The sequence below is a fragment of the Microsporum canis genome, genomic scaffold (assembly GCF_000151145.1).
Source record: "Microsporum canis CBS 113480 supercont1.6 genomic scaffold, whole genome shotgun sequence".
Classification (NCBI taxonomy): Eukaryota; Fungi; Ascomycota; class Eurotiomycetes; order Onygenales; family Arthrodermataceae; genus Microsporum; species Microsporum canis.
Genome location: NW_003299164.1, coordinates 1701877 through 1723027, shown reverse-complemented (window position 1 = coordinate 1723027; position 21151 = coordinate 1701877). Strand labels below are relative to the sequence as shown.

Here is a 21151-nt window from a genome sequence, read left to right as displayed (position 1 = left end):
CCTGGCCAGGAATCCGCCGGGTTCCGATATCTAGTTGTTATATTATGACAGCTTAACTATGAGGACGTAGCTAGTCTCTAAAGAGATAAACCACGTGTCAGCCAAGCGTGATGCCGTCACTCTTCACAAAAGCTGGCCAGAAGGTTGGGATGCTGGTGAGATGACAGCAACGGTGGGGAAGACAGAAGCAGGGGAAGAGGAAGAGGGGGAAGAGGAAGAGGAACAAAGGGGCTTCTCTGCCTGTTTGTTATCTATGTCGGCCTTTTCTCAGCTTGTTCATCTTGCTGCCTGACAAAAACTCCCAGGCAAGCACTGCCTGCCTCTCCTTTCTTTCTACGAGGTAACCTCCACTGTGGCCTGTCTTCTCGAGTACGCTGTAACGGTGCTCAACAGCTTGTCTTCTCCTTCTATACCATGACCAACGTCTCTCTCTCTCTCTCTCTATCCTGGTTCTTCTGATCCTTGATGTTCTTGTGTCGTTTTGATGTCATTTTTTATCAGATTCTTTGATCAACCAATGACAAAAAGGATAAAAGGATCAAAATTGACCAACGAGAAGCGATGAACCTTATCCGGCCGGTGAGGATTAACTATGATACGGAGCCAGATTAATGACTAAGCATATACATCCGACTTGAAGTCATAAGAAGCAGAGAAGAGCAAAAGAAAGATAAAGAGTCAAGAACAGAGTCTAGACGGTGTTGGGAGGCCATCTCGACCTATCCAGATCATGCTCGTCCATCGGTGCCGAGGTTCCATCTAGAATCGAACGGAGGAGAGAGGGGAGCCTACGAGCCTGGAGAGCCTGGAGAGGAACCTGAGAAAGGGATCGATATATATATATATTAGTATGGCCTCATTTACATATACATGGCAGATGTGATACTGATGCTCTACATAGACGCTGCCGCGCACCCTTCCCACCGTTTAGAAGAACAAGCCATACCTCGACAGTCACAATGAAGCGTTGTAGCAGTGTATCGGCTGCCATGGCCACTCCCTTTACCCTCTGCCGTCGTACATTTTCCATGGGCTCGAGGTTGCGGCAGATTGAAGATATCAGCACGCTGCCTGGAAGGATATTTCCGAGATATGAAGGTGTGCGTTGGTCTGGCTCGTACTTTTTGCCTGGTATTATCTTTATCCCCTGCTAACCCGAGAGATGACGACGGGTAGAATCAGGAGGAAGTGATCTACTTGCCCTGCAATGGCCCGTCCCGCCAAAGAACATTCTCCTGATGAAGAAGAAAGGCGCCCCCGAAGTGACGCAGTCTGTCATCGAATTCGCAAAGTACGTTTCTTCTCTTACCTACAGGAAGATAATATACTCAAATTTCCCTCCCTAGTCATATCAAATCGAACTACTCGCCGTTATCTGTGATTCTCGAACGGGATACGGCCACCGAGATACATGAGTCCCTCCCGTTCCCCGTATACACTAACACGTCTGACTCGCCCATACCCCCGGAAAAGGTAGACCTGATAGTTACGTTGGGCGGAGACGGAACCATCCTACGTGCATCTTCGCTCTTTGCAACATCCAAGACCGTTCCCCCGATACTGTCGTTCAGCATGGGCACACTGGGGTTTCTAGGAGAATGGAAATTCTCTGAGTACAAAGGAGCGTTTCGAGAGGTCTACATGTCCGGTGCTGGACTTGGCGAGCGAGCTCTTGCGCTCGAGGACGGTTCGCCTCTCGCTGTTGACGGTGAACAGGCTGCGGGAGGCTGGTCGTCTCTGCGGGGAAAGTCCATGGGTATGTCAAGGAGTGCACGTATCCTGGTCCGCAGCAGATTACGGGTAGGCGTGTTTGCACCAGACGGAGAGCCGGTACACAGCAACGGGGTCACCCTCTCCTCGCCCAACGATGCCGACACAGGTGTCTATGCGATGAACGAGGTGGTGATCCACCGCGGTAGACAGCCGCATCTCGCCATCGTCGAGGTCTTCGTTGGCGGCCGCTTCCTGACCGAGGCCGTTGCAGACGGCATGATCGTCGCCACGCCAACAGGGAGCACGGCATACAGCCTCTCATGCGGAGGCAGCATCATACACCCGCTCGTCTCCTCTCTCCTGCTCACGCCCATCTGTGCACGAAGCCTAAGTTTCCGATCCCTGGTCGTGCCGTCCAGAACGCCGGTGACGCTTCGGTTGAGTGAGAAGAACCGCGGACGGGAAGTAGAAGTCAGCATCGACGGGGTCGCCATGACCCAGGGCCTGCGGGTCGGCATGGAAGTGCGTGTCTGGGGCGAGGAGATCAAAGTCATGGACGGAGCGTGGCACGGTGGCGTACCGTGTGTGATGCGCAAGACCGTTGGTGAAGGCGATGCTGCCGACGGCTGGGTAGGTGGCCTCAACGGCCTTTTGAAATTCAACTACCCCTTTGGCTCGGAGTCATGATGCATCTACGTACATACAATGTGCACTCACTTTTTTTTTTTTAAATCCCATCTCCATCTCTTCTCTTGGCCTGCATTCTTACTATGCTCTCTTCGCTGTTGGTGATCTTCCATTCCAACCCCTGTGTTAATCCACATCCCATCCTAGTATCCAGAGGAATCCTTACATCGTAGCATCGGCCAAAGGATCTCCCTTGGACAGCTTCACAGCATACACACATATAATCCTTATCTACCGACCTGAACCCGCATCCCACACGTCTAATGAAACCGTTTAGAGTTGGCATCGTACAACTCTTGCTATATGTACGGAGTGTATAAATATGGAACATGCTTTGTACCTACATAGTCCGACTCTTATGTCTCAACGGGCCGTCGGGGTGTAAAAGGGAAAAAAAAAGGGGCGAGCAGCCGGAAGTTGAAACATTCAGAGTATAAGTAGATGCATGTATGTACCCGCAACTCCATATAAGTGCATGCATGCATGCATCTTCTATACGGGAGCCTGCCAGCTTCTCCGTATTTACTCATGTAGCTTCTCCAGAGACGGTCAGGATAGCTTCTGCTTTCGTTGCACCGGTCCTGGCACATAGATATATTGATCTTGAATCTGATAGATAGAAAAGCCCCCCGAAGAGACGGCATCTTCCCCTATCTCTGCGCGGAAAGAGGAAGACGGGCCAGAAGAGCCTTGACGGGATCCGTTAGTCAACTAAATCCAACTCTGTCCAGGGGGGGCTATATAGTAGTTGGTTAGTATGCGCTGAGTTCTCCATCCCGGGCCTGGGATGTTCTGTTCACTCCTCTCTATAGTCCATGTATACACACACACTCCCATCTATGATTGCAGGAGACGAATACGTAACGACAATAGCAGGCTTGTATCATCTTATTCAACCTCGTCTTCCTCTTCTTCTTCTCTTGGTCCACCCATCCTCGCCGCACATCTCCTATCGAACAGGGGGCTGTATCACTTTTGCCAGTCAAACCAATATATAATTCCCGTCCTTTTTTGCCAGCAGGGAACAGCTTCCTGGGTGAGTCGTCTCTCTGTCTCTGCTCTCTGTCTCTTCTCCGGCGTCTTGACATCAAAAGTCGATCCCTCCTTTAGCGCTTCCCGCCCTCCCCTTGGCCCCCCTGGGTTGAACCAACTCGAACCAAAAAAAAAAAAAAAAAGAGCAACTTCTCGCCTTTTCTCTCTCCAACAAATTAAAATAACAGCATCTTCGTCCTCTCCCGCCTTTCTCTTCGTCTTCTCTCTGCTGCTGCTTCTTCTTCGACGCCTGCACGCCTACTGTAACGCCTAAAGGGCCAGCCAGACGCAACAGCCGAAACTCTTCCCCTTCGCCTCCCCCCCTAACCACCAAAAAATCCACATCTTCGCCGGACAAGAAACAGATCCTCGATACGGCGCTTCTCTGCTACCGTGGCAGGTCGTGTTGCCCTCGTCGACGTGCCGGATGTCTTGCTGAGGATATAATAATAATAGTAATAGCAGCGAAGGCATGGCTTCATCACCGTCAAAGTGAGTCCCCCCCTTGCCCCTCAAGGCCTGCAGGCGTTGGAACCCATGTCATGAGAGAACGAGAGAGAGAGAGGAAAAAAAAGCAAGGAAGACAGGACTTGGTTATGTTTAATATAAGATACTTACCTACGATCCTACGGCTCGCTTGGTGATGTTTCTGTTACGTTGTTGCTAATATTTCCGTCTACCCAGTATGTATTCGCGCGAGCAGTTCATGAACCCGGGGCCGGCACCTCGACCTCCCACGGACCGGCCCCAGCTGAGCTCAGTGTCGACGATGTCTTCTTCTGTATCTTCTGCAGCTACGACCTTTGATCGGATGAACATCAATTCTCCCTCGACCCCGTCTCTCTCCATATTCCCGAACTCGTCTTCGCTCTCGCTCAGCCAAAAGACCACCGGCCAGGGAGGCGTGGCTGTGATCAAGGAGGGATATGTTAGGTGCAAGGAGGACAAGTTCCTCGCCAGCTGGAACCAGCGGTATCTGGTCTTACGCGAGTTTCGCCTCGATTTCCTCAAGAATGAGACCGGCAAGAGCGTGCTCTCGATCCAGCTCAACAACGTCATGAACGTGACACGATCAGAGGACACCAAGATGGCGTTCGAGATCACCAGGGTTGCCAACCCAAAGGATGCAAACGCCCGTAGCCCGTTGGGCGGACGGGATGTCGCTACCAAGACCATTACATGCGAGGTAAAGAGTGACGATGAGATTTACGACTGGATCGATAAGATATACGAGCGGTGTCCGGGCATGGGGGGAGTGAGTAACCCTACCAACTTCAGCCATCAGATCCACGTCGGATTCGACCCCCAGACAGGAGCCTTCGTTGGCCTTCCGCCGGAGTGGGAGAAGCTTCTGACGGCATCGGCCATCACAAAGGAAGACTACAAGAAGAACCCCCAGGCCGTCATCGAGGTCCTGGAGTTCTACTCCGACATCAAGATGCGTGAGCAGAACCCTCAGTACTTCCCTGGAATGAGCAATCCTTCTCCATCGCCACATAACATGCAGCCTCTGCGCAGCCATGGCGTAGCTCCCCCCAGACCACCTCCGCCACAGGGACTACAGCGCCTTGATACCAGCCAGTCCACACGCTCACACGACGACAGGTCCCCAGGTGGGTCTCCTGCACAGTCGTCACAGCGTAAGGCCTCGGACGCTGCCGACCGCTCCCACGACCAGCAATACACCCCAGACCGCTCCAAGGAAATGCCACATCCAGACCAGAGACGAAAAATGGAGGAAGAAGCTCGTCGTATCCGTGAAGCGCAGAGGCAGCGTGAAGAAGAGCAGAACCGGCGAGAACAGGAAGCTTACAATGCATCTCTGCCCAAGACTCGAGTACCAATTGCACAGCAGGAGCTTGGCGGATATGGCGGTCCACGGGAGTCGCCCAGCACATCCGGTAGCAGATATAACCCCTCTCGACCTGCTCCACAGGCTCCCTCAAGCGACCGATCCCGACAGCCACACCAAGACCCGAGACAGATAACCGCCCAGCGCCCTGCTCCTTCTCCACCAAGTAATGGAGCCCCCTCATCACATTCCAGAGATGATTATGGAAGCAGTCAGCGCAGTGCTCATCGCCCAGAACAGGGCCGTCAGCAGCCATCTGCCTCACGCTACGCAGGGAACGACAACCGCAGTCCAGCTCGCAGCCAGCCACGCCAGCCAAACGGCTCCTCTAACCAGCCACCCAGCCGTCTCCCAGCTCCGGTCCAGGCTGTCAAACCGCTCAATGTCGCCAACAAGCATGGCCCTACCAACAAAGCCAATGGAGTCTCAGATGGCGTCCGTCAAGCTGAGGTCGCTTTGACCAAGAAGCCAGACCCATCCCGCCAAAAGGATGTCCGGATGTCGACAATGTCGGAGAGTGAGGTTATGGAAAGACTCCGACAGGTGGTTTCAAAAGAGAATCCAAACGAGTCATACAGCAAGCAACGAAAGATTGGACAGGGTGCGTCTGGATCCGTGTACGTTGCTCGCGTCAAGGAGAACGCAAGTTCGCCTGTCGCTCGTGAGCTGTACCGCACACACGGCCCTCGTGGACAGGTTGCTATCAAACAAATGGATCTGAGAAGCCAGCCTCGCAAGGAACTTATCGTCAACGAGATCATTGTTATGAAAGACAGCCAGCATCCGAACATTGTCAACTTCCTAGACTCGTTTTTGCAAGAGTCGAGCAATGAGCTCTGGGTGGTTATGGAGTTCATGGAAGGAGGAGCTTTGACCGACGTTATTGAACAGAACCCCGTGATCCAAGAGGACCAGATCTCAACCATCTGTTACGAGGTAAGATTCACCTTGTAGATCTCTCGATGCAATTACATCATTACTAACCCCTGTTGCTAGACATGCAAAGGCCTAGCCCATCTACACGGCCAAAACATTATCCACCGTGACATCAAGAGTGACAACGTCCTCTTAGATAGGGTCGGAAACGTGAAAATTAGTAAGACCTCCCACCATCAATTCACAGCGTTTTAAAATATACCTTTCTAACCCATACGTCTGCAGCGGACTTTGGTTTCTGTGCCAAACTTACCGAGTCCAAGAGCAAGCGTGCAACCATGGTCGGAACTCCATACTGGATGGCCCCAGAGGTCGTCAAGCAGAAAGAATACGGTCCCAGAGTAGACGTATGGTCTCTCGGAATCATGGCAATCGAGTTAATCGAGTCCGAACCACCATACCTGAACGAGGAACCACTCAAGGCATTATATCTCATCGCCACAAACGGCACTCCATGTCTCAAGAAGCCAGAGAAACTGAGCAAGGAACTCAAGTCCTTCCTCAGTGTGTGCCTTTGTGTCGATGTTAGAAGCCGTGCCTCATCTGATGAATTATTGTCACACGAATTCCTTAAGAACGGATGTAGTTTAGCCAGCCTTGCCGAACTACTACGATTCAAGAAGAACTCCTCTAACTAGAGTGATGGAAACAGGTCTGGTCTTTTTTTCCACCCCTGGGCTTTATTCTTCCTCTTTTCTTTTTCTACGCAATTTGAACATTCTCCCGTTTTTTCTATTTTTTTTCTTTTTTTTTTTTCTTTTTGACTTTTCAATGGGACGAATGGGAGAATTTATACCTCTTTCATGCAAAGGGAGGAGGATTTTCTGTGTTTACTGCCTGATTTTCCTTCTCATTTTTGACGATTTTGATTTTTCTTCTTTTTTTTCTTGCTTTTTCCTCTTTGCTTGATTCTGATTTCAGTTGCTCTGGGTACCTTATGGCCAAAATATACGATTCTATAATGAACAACGATGATAAAGGAGCACTTGGGAATCGAAATGAAGCTTTGATAGATGTCTTATTTTCCTGATTGCGGGCTAGATAATAGCGAGGTCAATGGTTAAGCAGCTATTTTTGGATCGGCTAATCATTCGATGGCCCTGCAGAGATTTACTATTGAGCTTGTTCTTTTCTTTTCTCACCCTGTCCGGGGATCAGCTGTTGATAACTCTGTACAGATCAAAATTCATTCTTCTGTGCAACTAGTGAAATATTTACATATTGATCCTGCGGAAGACCAAATAATAGCAAGTACAATATTGGGGTTGTCTCAATTCTATATAATTCAAGGAAGTAGAAACCTAGAAATCTGAAATTTCATTGCTCATGAACCGTCCATGGCATCATCCATCCAGTCCTATCTAAACATCTTCTCATTTAAGCCACCTCAAGAAATTATCAGACTTTAGAAAAATGAAGCCTTACCCGCTACATAGCCTTAATAACCCATTTAGCATTCAAAGTCGTCATGATACCAGGGCCCCGAAAGTGTCGTACGAACGTATATATGTAATCCTTAGATATATGCATAGATCAAGCCATTATGTGGCCAACAAATCCAGCTAATTCGCCAAAGAGTACACCGCGGAGTAAAACCTCACCCTCGTCCAGTGCCCAGTGCCCCGCATCTGCTAGCTTTTTCTTCCATATCCTGCGCTGTTCTTCGGATAGGTCTTCCCATTTCTTAGTTTCCGAGTAATCTATCCCATGCCCCTTCTCTCCTCTATCCGGGAGAACCGTAGACTGAGCTGATATTTCTGACCCGAGGTCGTGGACAACAATGGCTTCACGTGGCTGTTCGGACGCAGGATCAGCTCCCTCCCGGGATTGTGATAGTGAAGATATAAGCTCCTGAAGCGGTTGGGAAGTGGTTTTGACTTGAGGGATATCTTTTAACGAGTGAGTAGCGGGGTGAATATTTGGATGGCCATTTTCAAACATGTATGGGCGTGCTAGCATTTCACGAAGACGTGGACTCAGCCAGTTTGTAGCACCTAGAGTAGGAGGAACGCCACCTCGAATCTCTGTAAAAGCTTGAAGGAAGAAAGCACCCAATGCGACGACAAATATGGCAACTAAAGAACTAAATATGGTGTTGGCTAGTTCTGAGGGGCCGGGGTTAACAAGGACATATCGTGGATGTTTGGAAGTAGTGGGATAAGGTGATAGAGGAAAGGTGTGAACAATGACCGTATTTCCCACGCTAACAGATGCCAATTTTACGAACTGGGGCCGTACTTCCGATGTAACGGGTAGAGTTGGAGAAATGAAGGTCGAAAACGCGATTTTTGTCATTGAAAACGGATGGACATCGGTAAAAGTGGTGTAATGTTGTAATTTTCCAACTTGGCCCTTGAGTGCAGACTCAAGCGTCAGTACCTCAATAGACATATCACTGCCTGATACAGCAATGATACACTGATTTTCTCCGGATAACGATTGGGATAATCGACATATATCCAAACCTAGACCAATCTTCATTGACCTATGTAGGCGTCTCCTTCGGCTAACCGTCCATTTCGATACATGATTAGACAATGAGATGACCAGCAGCTCACATCCGGTACGACCGTGGTAATTTTGTAGCAAAAGGAGGGTACTTGGGGTAATAAATCGCAGAGCTCTGATTTTGCTGCTTTTCCGTCCTCCGGCGATTTTATATATAGAATTCACTTGCAAGTTGGATTTTGAAGATATCGAGACGTTCGACAGATAGACCTCTTGCCCGTCTGTGTATGCGAGTTTGAAGGTACCATCCTCGCTTGTGTCTATAATATCCACGTCCTCCACCTCTTCTTGTGCTCCTAACATTACACGTCCCAGGACATTTGGCATAGCAACAGATTGGACATCTGCTTCAAAGAGAACAAGCTCACCACGGGGGGCTAAGCCGGTCGCGATTGCGCCTATACGCCGCGAGTCTTCGCCTTTCCATGGGGAAAGTCGCAAAACCCGCTGATATGCCTCTCCCTCTGCAGTTTTTGACGCCTGTGGCCTAAATAACGAGACCTGGGATAGGGCTCTCGTCTTTGGTTCGCTAGTCGTTGCATCATTACCGCCGGGGTCTCCATTACTTAAATTTATTGTGGGCTTCCGCCTTGAAGGGTATGTGATTTCGAAAGACCGCAGATGTTTGTTGTTTTCTCGTTTCTGTTCGGCCTGGGAACTATTTATTCCTGCGAGAGCGACAACATCATTATTGCTGCACTGTAAAACACCCAGGGACGTGACGGAGTCTTCTTCACGGGAGAGCTCAATTTCGACTACCTCCGATATAACTTCGCGCCGTGACGTATCGAGAAGGGACTAGACAAGCAACGAATAGACTATATCAGCAACTATTATATCTTCATCGAACAGGCTATATGCGCCTGCTGCTTGTATCTCTCTAGATTGGTTATCCTTACGATTTTGTTGCCAACGCCACTGCGTCCTTCACCACCGCCCCCTCCAACCAGCAGAAACCCATGGTTGTGAGGGTCGAAATCAGCCGCAAAAAGCGGACATGAAAGCGTTATCTTGGAAGAAGTGATTTTTGGCGCCATTATATCATGCTAGACCGCAGGGTTTGATCAACGATATTCACTCCGTGCTTATGCTGACGGAGATCTGTATAATATTTAAAGGAGATGTTTTGGTCTCTGTTGGGGAAGAAGCTGCTAACCGCTTTTGGATGAGCGGCTCAAGACTTTAATATGACATCACAAAAGTCAATTGATAGTGTTTTCATGTGTTATTATTATTTTGATGTTTACAACAATGTGTTTAACGTATTTGCCTAGAGAGTATGTATGGATTTACTCAATCTCCTGGCCTGTGAACTCTGGAAGTCGTTTTAGGATATCTTCCCAGGTCTCGTCTCCATCGACTAGGCTCTTAATGGCGTTGCAGATTTCATCTTCACTGGCGCGGACCTGTTTCGTGGTGTCTCGGTCACGGAGTGTGAAGGTGTTGTCCTTTACGGATTGGAAATCGGCCGTGATACCGAACGGCGTTCCAAGCTCGTCATTTCTTGAGTAACGTTTACCAATACTTGCTGACGAATCATCGACACGGTTGGAAACGCCGAGGCGGCGTAGTTTAAGGGTTAGGCGTTGGATGAGTGGCTGGAATGATGCATGAGTGGAAAGAGGGACCAGCAGAACCTTGGTAGGGGCAACGGCTGGTGGGAAAGAAAGTACCTAGAAGGCAATCATTAACATTTGTTCCAACAGTAAAAATAGGGGGGTTGATCACTTACACCGCGAGCTTCATCATCTGGCCTTGACCAGTACGCGTGCTCCATCAAACAGTAGAGAATCCTACCAATTCCGAATGATGGTTCGATAACATTAGGAGTATATTCTCGAACATTTTCTACCCTTGTACGCTTTTCGATCTGAACAAGGTCTTTGCCAATCTCAACTGTACCTTCGCCAACTCCCTCTACGGCGATCTCTATCTTGCCATTCTTTTCAAGGTCAAAAGAAAGTTTCTCTCGAACATCTTGAGTCAGAGCCTCAATTGCGGCTTCGACGGTTTTGCTATCCTTCTTGAAGCGAGGCCCGAACTTCTTCTTGTCAATATCAACCAGCCATTCCTCAATTCGAAGTGGCTCTGCTCTTGTCTGCCTCACAACGAGGGGTGCGCCGGTCTTGTTTTTGTGGACAGTCAAATCGTAAGCACTTCTGTCAGCGCAGCCAACGCATTCGATCCAACCATAACTTGTAAACAATTCTGCATCCCAGCAGTCGGTTGCGTAATGTGCCATTTCATTTTGCATATGTTGGCGCCATCGAATCTTTGACTCGTCAATGCCGATCTTCTTGAGGAATAGGTAGATGCGGGCAAGGAAGTATCCCAAAGTCTCGTTGTCTACAAGACCGGTTGAGACAGCCTTTCCAATACTCATCTTTGTTGTAGTTGTGCTACCGGAGAGTTGGACCTCACGGTTTAAGAAGGCCAACTCCACATCCTGCACTTCGTGGAAACGAGGATGCTTCTTTCCACCCTCAGGATCCACGAAATGTTCGATCTCTGCCATCAGAAATTCACGTACGCGCAAGAGGCCGGAGCGCGGGGAGATTTCGTTACGGAAAGATTTACCAATACAGGCAGATGCAAAGGGCATAGACTGCTGGTTGAACTCGAGGAGCTTCTGGAAGTTAAGAAACTGTCCCTGAGCGGTCTCTGGTCGAAGGTAACCGGGGAGGTTGCTGCTTGGGCCAATAGCTGTTTGGAACATGAGATTGAACGAAACTGGTGGCAGCAGTTCGCCATTGGTGGCAGGGTTCCTGATGTCGTATTTGACAATGAGGGCACCCAGTTCCGGGCCATCATAGTTGTCAATCTGAGCCAGCACTTCTTCATATTCGGTCACGACAGCATCATCTAGCTTGACAACCTTGGTTTCCTTGACCTTCTTCTTCCTCTTTGCGTCCTTCTCTTCGTCCACCACCACCTTCTGGCCACGGGCTTCCTTGTCACCCTTCAACCTCGATTCAAGAACCTCTTCCACTAGATGATCTGCTCGGAATATCTCTCCAGTCTTTGGGTCCTTGCACATCCAGTCGGCAAACTTGTCGACATGGCCGCTAGTCTTCAGAACGTCATGGGGGGTGAGCATAGAGGTGTCGACTTCCAGCATGTCCTCCTCCAAAACAAAGTGTTTCCTCCACAAATCGACAACGTTAGCCTGGAGAGCGCATCCTGGAGGGCCATAGTCGTATAGACCAGATACCCCACCATAAATTTCGAAGGAGGGAGTAAAGAATAGTCGTCTACGGAGAAGACTCTCGCATACAGAGCGGTCGAAGGGCTGACCAGACTTGGTGGTAGCCATATTGGCAACGGGTGGTGGTTTTGTAGATATTTGTGCGCTCTGGAAGACTAAGTTGCTGATATGACTGGTTCGTGGGTTTAGTTGTGTTCGGTAGAGCCGTGAGAAGACGCGAGGGAGCCGGAATTGGTTCATCCAAAGATCAGATGCAACAACAAGAAGCAGAAAGAAGGACAGAAAGTCGCAGGAAAACAGAGCGGGAAACGAAGGAGAAAAGGGAGAGGCCTTTTAATATATTACTACAAAGCTTGTAGATTAATTATGAATCATTCATTTATTTTACAGTCATTTTTTTTCTAAACGGAAAAACCTTCCAATGTTGGCGACGTTGTCCGGCAAAAATTTAATCCATAAAACTCTAAAAAGCTTAAAAAAAAAAAGGAACGAAATTAGTAGATAAAAGATAAAAAAAAGTGTTTGAACGTGAGAAAACCGTTTAAGACGGCTTCGGAGTTGAAAATGGGCAGATCTAACGGGCATCGGCCATCTGGGATGGACTATAAACCAACGAACAAGCTGAAAAGACAACAACTTCATATTAAGCGCAAACAAACCAAAGACGCAGAGACACGAACATTTCGGTTCGCTAGACGGAAAGAAGAAGCAAAGAACCCTCAATTAAAAGCTGAGCGGCTGAAGCGGAATGTCCCCTTGACTCTGGAAAGGAAACGGATTTGGGATGATGCTGGTAGCGATGTTGAAGACGGGTTGGGCTTGAGCTTCGACGTGGAGAGAATAAAGCGACGAAAGCAGGAAGCAGAGCTGGAGCAGAAAAATAAAGATGATTCGATACCCTCAGAAAATGAAGATGAAGCTGGCAGCGGAGACAATGCTTCAGATGATGTTGACAGCATGATTGATTTTGACAGTGGTGAAGAGGACGGAGAGGAAGAAAAAGAAGACAAACCAAGTCAGAAAGGAGGTCCTCAGAGTAAAAACCGAGTCCCCTCTGCTACTGAACGAGCAACGAGTCCTACACAGTCGACTCGAAGTACTAATATCGATCTTGCCCCTGATGCGCTTGCGGCCAAATTCCCTAGCCTTTTTCCCACTGAAGCTCCTCCACCGCCGAAGATACTAATCACGACCTCACTAAATTCGACCCTCCATAAAGAAGCAAAAGTCTTGACAGAGTTCTTCCCCAACAGTGTCTATATCCGCCGCTCAGCGCATAGATATAGTCATAAATTCTCTATACGTGAGATTTCGTCGTTTGCCGCCAATAGAAATTATACCGCCGTTGTGGTGCTGGAGGAAGACCTGAAGCGAGTCTCTGGCCTGACAATAGTACATCTTCCTATCGGGCCAACATTTCACTTTTCCATTAGCAACTGGGTAGAGGGCAAAAGGCTCCCAGGCCATGGAAATCCAACCAGCCACTGGCCCGAGCTTATCCTCAATAATTTTCGGACCCCGCTTGGTTTATTAACCGCTCACCTATTCCGCACCCTTTTTCCACCCCAGCCAGATTTGCAGGGGAGACAGGTCGTTACTTTACATAATCAGCGTGATTACATATTTGTTCGACGGCATAGATACATATTCCGTGACAAAAGAGAGACCGAGAAACGCGTGGTTGACGCCAATGGAGTAGAAATGAAAGGCGTGGAAGGCATCCGTGCAGGTTTACAAGAACTTGGCCCGCGGTTTACCCTGAAATTGCGAAGAATAGACAAAGGGATTCAGAGGAAGAGTGGTCAAGATTGGGAGTGGAAGGGCCGAATGGAAAAGGTCCGAACGAAGTTCCAGCTCTAGATGATACCCCTTTTTATGTAAATGTTGATGTTTGGGATTGCAATCACAATGCTATCTATCTATGTGGTATACACCTTTAGTATTTATATGTCAAAAGTGTTGCATGCTGTCATATGGACTGGGATAATATACGGCTTGTCAAAGCTGTCGATTAATAATAGCTAATCGGTAATTAGCTACTTCCGCAGTATGGATCGTCATCCCAGCCTCTGTCTATTGTCAAGCCACCTCATCACCATGTTGATATGACCTCACATTGATATGTTAAGATAAAAAAGTCTGATAGCAGTTCTAGCTTCTCCTCGTTAGTCGACAATTCACACAGAGACGAGGGAAGCTATTGGCATGTTTTCAGATGGCAACAGCAAACTTTGCCAGGAGGAAGAACAGTGGGCAAAAAACGAAACCTGACCTATAAATGTGATATAATGTTGGTAGATGATACCTATCTATGGCCAGCCAAGGTCTGCGTACCAGCTCTAGCTCCACGAATTGACATTGCAATCGTGACAATTCAAGTCTTTGAAACCTGCCCAGTTACAAAGGCGACTATGGCTTGCCTGAATGTATTCAAGTTCACTAGGATTTCTATCGACCCCTTGTCAACCTCCTAAGCGAGTACCCTCGACCTGATATTTGGAATAACAAAAAGGCTACCCAACGCCCAGTTTTCGATGTATTATCACTGCTAGGGGATAGAGATAAAGGCATAGCCATTGGTGTCCTGACACCAGACTTTAAAAAGTCCACAGACAACACTGCAAATGATGGTAACTTTTTACAAGTGGATGAGAACTAAGGAGGATCATCCAGGTCAATAATGGAAATCTTGTCGAGGTATGCCATCTCAAGAGAATGGTTTAGAAGATGTCTACAGACATTCATCCCTAATGGCGATGCAGTATTTATTCTCGCGCCTTTCATGTTTGGCGAGCGTGGATTACCATACTGTGCAGTCCGGTTTGATCACATTCGAAAGAATCAGGAGAATAGTTAGCAGTGCCGGATTATGAGCAGCCAATGGATGCACTCAGACATCTACCTGGTAGAGAGCGATTGGATGCGTTTTGGAGGTGGAATAGAGAAAATATCCAGACGAAAAAGGGCAGCGGTTTACCTGTACCCATAGATAGCTTATAGGCAAGCAAAGGGTCTTCTGCCTTCTCTATTCAACAATTTCTACTAACATCGTTATAATCCTGAAAAACTCTTCATCTCTTTTACTGGTTCTCTTTTTATCTAGCTAGATATTGTCGTAACTCAGCCCAGTTGGGGATATAGGTGAACAGACAACCCAATGAATATAAATGAAACAAATCTTATACAAAAAAATATTGAACACAGTAAATGCTTAATGGATACAATACAGTTATATACCCTATGGCTAACCAAAACATATCGTTTATCTGCCGTTTAACGTTATGCAACTTAAGAAACCATAGATAGGGAAGGGTAATAATAGTAAGCCAAACATAAGCTAAGGATGAAGAAAGGGACAAAAAGGCGTTAGTTCCAAATCAAAAGTGAAGGGTGGGAGGTATTATTATGGTTATCAAACAATACACTAGTCTGCTTGATAATACAGAGTGTCAAATTATTAGGCTGAAAGAAATTGTGTTTCAGGTTGTGTTTGAGGAAGAGGGCACAAAAGGGGGAAGTTACTGATTCTAGGGGTTTAGCCATGTTGTTTATCTATTTCGTTTGTGAATATGGCTGCACATTTAGGAAGAGTTAGATAAAAGTGTTTGATTCCCTGCCATTCACTCTATGGCCAAAGCATGACTAGACTGCCTGCTGCGCAAAATGGGAAAAATAGACGCTTGATATTCAATGTTCAAATGCTCCCCTCACCTATGTTTTTTTGTTGGTCACCACATTGGTCAAGGCTCCTGTCAGGGATATCTGCAGGGAGTGGAGGGGGTGGAGGGGCTGGTGGGGATTCGTATGAATTTTCCTTTCCGGGTGACCTGGAGCCAAGTGTGTTTTCATCTTCAGGGTCAAATTCCTCGTCTCGCTTTCTCTTCAACCCTCCATCCATATCATGTACTTCCATGGAATCATCAGGGCTCATTGGTGGTGGAGGCGGCGGAGGGACCGGAGGAGATTCAGATCTTTGCCGTTTAGAAGGTGATGACACATCAAAGCCGTCAATGTTCTCTTCTCGCATCGCATCCTCGACCTCACGTTTCCTTTTTAGGCTCCCTCCTGATGTCACCTCCTCTTCTTCGCGAGGTGATAAGCCCTGAGTGTCTTCCTGACTGGCCTCGTCATTATCCGATAAGTTGGCATCGCCTTCACCATCACTCTCATCAAGTTTATCGGTGCTGGGGATAGCTTGTTCCCGAGAGCCATTATCTGACCGCCTGTTCTGTTTGCTCTTGTACTCGGCTTTCTTCTTCTCGTATACTTGGTGCTTAACAACAGCCTTTTCAAAGTATTCCTTGCAAAACTTTTTCACCTGTTTTACCTGCTTGTCGCTAACTTTCGTAGGATCACTGACGCGGTTATTCTTAAAATCTGAATTCACAAGCTTTTTCGCAACCTAGAAATCAGACGGTGTTAGTTCTATATAGCTCATTATGCGTAGGGTTTTTTTTACAGATTAAGTAACTTACCTCCTTTGCGTAGCGTTTCAGGTCATCCTTGGGCAACTTGTTTTTAAATTTATCCACTACATACTTGACATGCGGGAACAGCTAAAGAATACTAAGAATTAGTTTGACACTATCAAAATGAAGCTGAAAAAGGCGTACCGTATTTTCATAGACCTTCTTCTGTTTCTCTTCGCTGAACGATTTCCATTTCTGCCTGTGTTCCTTCTTTTCCGGAATTTCGGCAGGAGTTGCTGGTGTAGCAGACACATCCTTATCTTTAGATTTGGGAGTATCTTCTTTTGAATTCATGATCCCATCGATAATGTCCTGCAATGTCTTATCCTTTGACTCAGGTTTTGGCGGCGGCGGCGGTTGTGGAGCAGGAGTTGTTGGTCTAACCCAAGTAGTATCTCCTCGGGCAGAGTAATAATATGTCTTCCCATTTGCCTCCGCAGCGAACCATCCGGAAGGCAGAGGGTTAAATGGGCGGCGGAATGGCCGTGGGTTTGGATGGTATGAGTTTCTGTGATTCTTTCCACCTCTGTTAAGGGCTGCTGGGCCTCGGGGGGCAACTTTGGTAGGGTCAGGAGATCTTGGAGATTTGGTGCGTGACTTCGACCTCGACTTTCGTGGCCGATCTTCACGTTCACGCATTTCTCGGCGTTCGAATTGCTTTGCAGAGGGGATATTGGCAGTTAACGTAGGGTCTCTCTTCATTCGAGGAATTCGGTAGCCAACTTCAAGCGCAGACCAAGTCTCAAGGAGCGAAGCGGCTCGTTTTTCGACTCTCTCATCGCCACATTCAGTCAATGGCTTGACGGTATTCTCAATCTTGGAGTCGATGATTTTGTTGCGCGTAAGTCGAGGAAATCTGTCCAAGATCTCGAGAATCTGCAAGACGACGTTGAAGTCTTCCTTCCAGGCAGCAAGCTGGGAGTTGAGGATTTGGTAACCATGCATTTTAACAATCCTGTTAATGACCCGTTCATCATCACAGCGTTGAATCCGGCCCAAAAGCTTAACAGCAATCCATTTCTCTTTGCATTGCATGAGGGTTGCCATAACCTTTGTGACACCCTCTTCATCCAGCGATTTGGGCTGAAATCTGTCGACATATTCTTCATCATCTTCAGCAGTTTTCTTCTTCTTTGGACGTTTAGGAAGAGCAGTGTCCCAGCTATCCAGGTCATCAATTCCCAATGCCTCAATGGTGGCATTAGATAGCTTCGTTGCTCGTTCTGTTTGTGTTTTCCCACCAATATAACCGAGGCAGTTTGCCTCGCCACAGTAACATGGTTGTGGGTCGGCACCATATCTGTCGACGTTATAGTTAAAGACCAATTCTTCGCCGGCCTTGACATGCCTCTCAGCAAATATGCCCATGCGAAGCTTCTCTCCGACAACCCATTTGTCGATATAGCAATTAGGATTGCAGGAATGGTTGCAGAACCGTCCTAAGTTGCCTTTTCTAGTTGCATCAACAAATTCTCCCTTATTCAGGGACATGAAATAGAAATGCTTAATGCCCTCCTCATCGTACTGGATCATACGCTTTCGGAACTGCGGTTCATTGATAACTTCACCAATATATTCAAAGATGAAGTCATTCGGCTGTAAATCAGTGTTTGCTCGTAGGCCAAAGCCCTTTTTCTCTGTTTTAATAACGGTCACATCCGCATATTGTCGTTTCTGGAAGCGTTGATTTTGGCAATTATCACCACAGCCACAGTTTTGAACGCATTCCATCTTTGTGGCCCTATTTATGCAATCTGAATTTTCTCCACAGGCCTCGTTTATTCCTGTCTTGGAGTCTATAGCATTTCTGATTAGTTCATGCTCAATTATTTAGAAATCGAAACAAACGGCTGTAGCCGAAGTAAATCAACGAAGATCACAAGATAATCCCCGATCACGTAAAAAGATGTTTATGTGAGAAAATAGGGTAAACTGGATTCATGTAGGAGAAATCACTTACTCCACTCTTCAGCGCAGTCGCATTCCATAGCATGGTCCGTATAGCCCATATTCTTATTTGAATACGTGCATGCATCTATTACTTGAAAAAGGGAGGTCGCCTCTGCTGTGCTGTCTGGGAGATGGTCGAACATCTGGGGTTGCCGTGGAACAACTTTTTTTGAGGCGGAGCGAGCCAGTTTTGGAGGCTGGCCTGGCTCTTGTTTGACGGTGATATCACCTCCAACTTTTTCTTCGGGCTCTTCATCTTTCAAAGCAGAAGATGGTCTGTCGGGGGATGAAACTGCTGACTTTGCTGGTGCGGCAGGAGTACCATTGGCCTCTCCATTTTTCGAGGGCCTGCCGTTGGGGGATACTCCCTCAGTCGAACTGTCCCGCTCCAGTTTCATCCCTATCACCGCATCCGCTACGGATTCTGCCTTCACATCAATATCGTCATGGTGAGCCATGAGGCTGGCAGAAGTAAGCTCCCCTTGGGGTGAAATGGACGTCTACTGCCTGACGATGATGTAATGATCGAACCTAGCGAGTGAGGCTAGAGATAAAAGTTTCAGTGGCACCGAGTTCCTCATCAACACCAACTACGCTCCTGGCGTGTTGTTGCCCTTGACGGTTGTTGCTGGTGCTTCTGGATCGAAAATCTACTGCCAAGACGGCTGTCAACCATGTAGCCCCTACCGCAAAAAAATTCGCCGAACTGCCACTGCCTCCAGGCTGAGAGATGGATGGCAGCGCAGTAGGGCGATGGGATAGCGAGGCTCAAAGGAATGCCGTGAAGATGGTTAAGATGTCGAGCTTTTTCGATTGCTTCGTCCTTTTTTTTAATGGGGATTTTTCCGAACTTTTTGGGTGAACGAAATGACGAAAAGGGCAGTGGCACAGTGGCAATAGTGGAAATACGGGAATAAGGAGAGATAAGACGACCTCGAGGCCACAAACGAGGGTTGATATAGGCTTGTCAGGCATGCGCAGAGTGCGCAAAACGGATAGAAAAGCCAGGAAACAGTGTAAAAGGGAATGAGACTCGGCGATAGAAATGTAGGGATGCCGTTTTCTGGAGTTCCCTTTCGAGTCAATAGTCGCTGGAGAGAGACGCTGATTTCAAGTGAATAGCCAGCATCAGGCTTTCCAAAGAGACATGTCCTCTTCACGTAACGTTTCAATTCCGTCCTCCTGTAGAGTCCCTCTCTATGTATCTCAGGTGTTGTTTGGGAGGTTTTCCTCTTTTTTAACTCCTCTTGCTGTTCAGATGGTGGTATGGTAAGCCCCCAGCCGGCATCTTCTCAATGTCAAATTTCAATCGTCTAACAACAGTTCCAGACAGGAAACTGATATAATCTCTTCAGATGTCTTATTTTTCCCATATGGAATTGCCCGAGACAGGGAAAAAAAAGGAAGGCCGGTTATTGACAGCCGTGATAAAAGATGAAGTGAGGTTGAAGATTTTCTCAAAGGAAAAAAAGTTGTTAAGGTGGTGGCTTTAGGTGAGTGGCAGTAACACTAGCTTCAAAAACTCCTTGCAGAAAAGAAAAAAAAAAAACGAGACCAACCGCAAGTCTCCTGGCCCTCAACCACTCACTAACTAGAACTAATAACATGCTGGTCCTTCATTCAGGCGGAACGGACCTTCCAGCCCTTGTACATACATCGGGCAAACGATCATCCTCAACCCATGGTTTATCATATTGAAGAAGTCTTTCGCAGTATCCAGCCTGCGTTTTCCTTGGAGGTTCCGATACCCATAAACTCAGTTGCCCGCTCTTGGTAAATGGATTGAAGCTGGGTACAGTAATATACCTTGGAGCGCCCAAGACGTTCATGAAGACGAAGTCACCGTTCAACGAGGTTGGGAATATGAGGACAGCCATAAGTTGCCCCCCAGGCGCCGCATATCCTAATCAAAAGCATGCATGTCATAGACACGAGACAGCCTGCCAAGGTTCAAAAGTGAATCGACGAGGATTGGATTCTGGTCAAGACGACAGAATTACCAAGCTGGTATACAGTTTGTGGGTTGGTAAAGTCACATTCACTATACACCTTGTTCTCGATGTCTGTTGGTTGCATCCTCCTTGTATGACAGCAACACTAGAGACGTAAATCAGAGAAATCATAGATGTTTTCGCGATTTTTTAAATATATGGTGGATAAAAATCCGGGTTAATTGCACGACGTAACCGCAAACCAGTCAAACCAACAGTTTAAATAAGGAGCAATTGGGTTTGCACATCGGTGGTGTAGGTGCTATCAGAGAGAATCGTACCCTGGAGGAAAGCCGTTACTGCATCACATCAGAGTTGGGGCCATATTTGCGACACGTTAGGCAAAAAAGTTTTGTGTAAATGAGCAAAACATCGGATAAAAGAGAAGTGTTTCAATAGCCTGGGGAGACTGCTGAGCTCTTAGGGTAAACCGCGGGTGAGGTGAAAAGGGGCGGATACTTACCTGCAGAAACTGTTGGCAAAAAAACAAGGTATCCGCTAGTTATTATATAACATCCAGTATATAAGGATAATATTCCTTTCCTGTATTGATTGTAGAAGGTTCACAATTGGCCGTCATGATTTTGGCATATTATGTGAAAACGCAACCTGAAACGCAAAAACGGGAGAGAAGCGTAAATTCCCAGGTTTCCAATTGGGCACAGCAATGTCCAAGGCTCAATTAAATTAAACTGACAGGCTCCTTGGTATGCATGTTAAACAGAATGCTGTTGCTTGGTTCGTCGGCTGCAACTAAGTTTCGAAGGGTTGTGAGACTGACGGGAGATTTGCGGGTAAGGCTGATTTA

At 47.4% G+C, this 21151-nt stretch overlaps 7 protein-coding genes across 7 annotated transcripts; 4 read left to right on the top strand and 3 right to left on the bottom strand.

The window, feature by feature from the left end:
• Positions 1-959: 959 nt before the first annotated feature.
• On the top strand, positions 960-2643 carry MCYG_06772 (poly(p)/ATP NAD kinase; the record flags this gene model as incomplete). Its single annotated transcript, XM_002844762.1, has 4 exons — positions 960-1104; positions 1177-1291; positions 1347-2343; positions 2548-2643. The coding sequence occupies 4 exons, from the start codon at positions 960-962 to the stop codon at positions 2641-2643; spliced, it is 1353 nt and encodes a 450-aa protein (XP_002844808.1).
• A 1261-nt stretch (positions 2644-3904) lies between these two features.
• On the top strand, positions 3905-6858 carry MCYG_06771 (serine/threonine-protein kinase CLA4; the record flags this gene model as incomplete). The annotated part of the gene is made up of 5 exons (XM_002844761.1): positions 3905-3924; positions 4117-6220; positions 6281-6380; positions 6446-6724; positions 6812-6858. The coding sequence occupies 5 exons, from the start codon at positions 3905-3907 to the stop codon at positions 6856-6858; spliced, it is 2550 nt and encodes an 849-aa protein (XP_002844807.1).
• An 895-nt stretch (positions 6859-7753) lies between these two features.
• On the bottom strand, positions 7754-9765 carry MCYG_06770 (conserved hypothetical protein; the record flags this gene model as incomplete). Its single annotated transcript, XM_002844760.1, has 2 exons — positions 7754-9526; positions 9628-9765. The coding sequence occupies 2 exons, from the start codon at positions 9763-9765 to the stop codon at positions 7754-7756; spliced, it is 1911 nt and encodes a 636-aa protein (XP_002844806.1).
• A 252-nt stretch (positions 9766-10017) lies between these two features.
• On the bottom strand, positions 10018-12041 carry MCYG_06769 (glycyl-tRNA synthetase 1; the record flags this gene model as incomplete). Its single annotated transcript, XM_002844759.1, has 2 exons — positions 10018-10401; positions 10461-12041. The coding sequence occupies 2 exons, from the start codon at positions 12039-12041 to the stop codon at positions 10018-10020; spliced, it is 1965 nt and encodes a 654-aa protein (XP_002844805.1).
• Positions 12042-12497: 456 nt separating this feature from the next.
• Positions 12498-13793, top strand: MCYG_06768 (brix domain-containing protein; the record flags this gene model as incomplete). Its single annotated transcript, XM_002844758.1, has 1 exon — positions 12498-13793. The coding sequence occupies one exon, from the start codon at positions 12498-12500 to the stop codon at positions 13791-13793; it is 1296 nt and encodes a 431-aa protein (XP_002844804.1).
• Positions 13794-14221: 428 nt separating this feature from the next.
• On the top strand, positions 14222-14592 carry MCYG_06767 (uncharacterized protein; the record flags this gene model as incomplete). The annotated part of the gene is made up of 2 exons (XM_002844757.1): positions 14222-14347; positions 14377-14592. 2 exons carry the CDS (start codon positions 14222-14224, stop codon positions 14590-14592), a joined length of 342 nt encoding a protein of 113 aa, XP_002844803.1.
• Positions 14593-15468: 876 nt separating this feature from the next.
• On the bottom strand, positions 15469-18810 carry MCYG_06766 (histone-lysine N-methyltransferase; the record flags this gene model as incomplete). Its single annotated transcript, XM_002844756.1, has 5 exons — positions 15469-15506; positions 15645-16335; positions 16409-16489; positions 16547-18198; positions 18363-18810. The coding sequence occupies 5 exons, from the start codon at positions 18808-18810 to the stop codon at positions 15469-15471; spliced, it is 2910 nt and encodes a 969-aa protein (XP_002844802.1).
• Positions 18811-21151: the final 2341 nt, after the last annotated feature.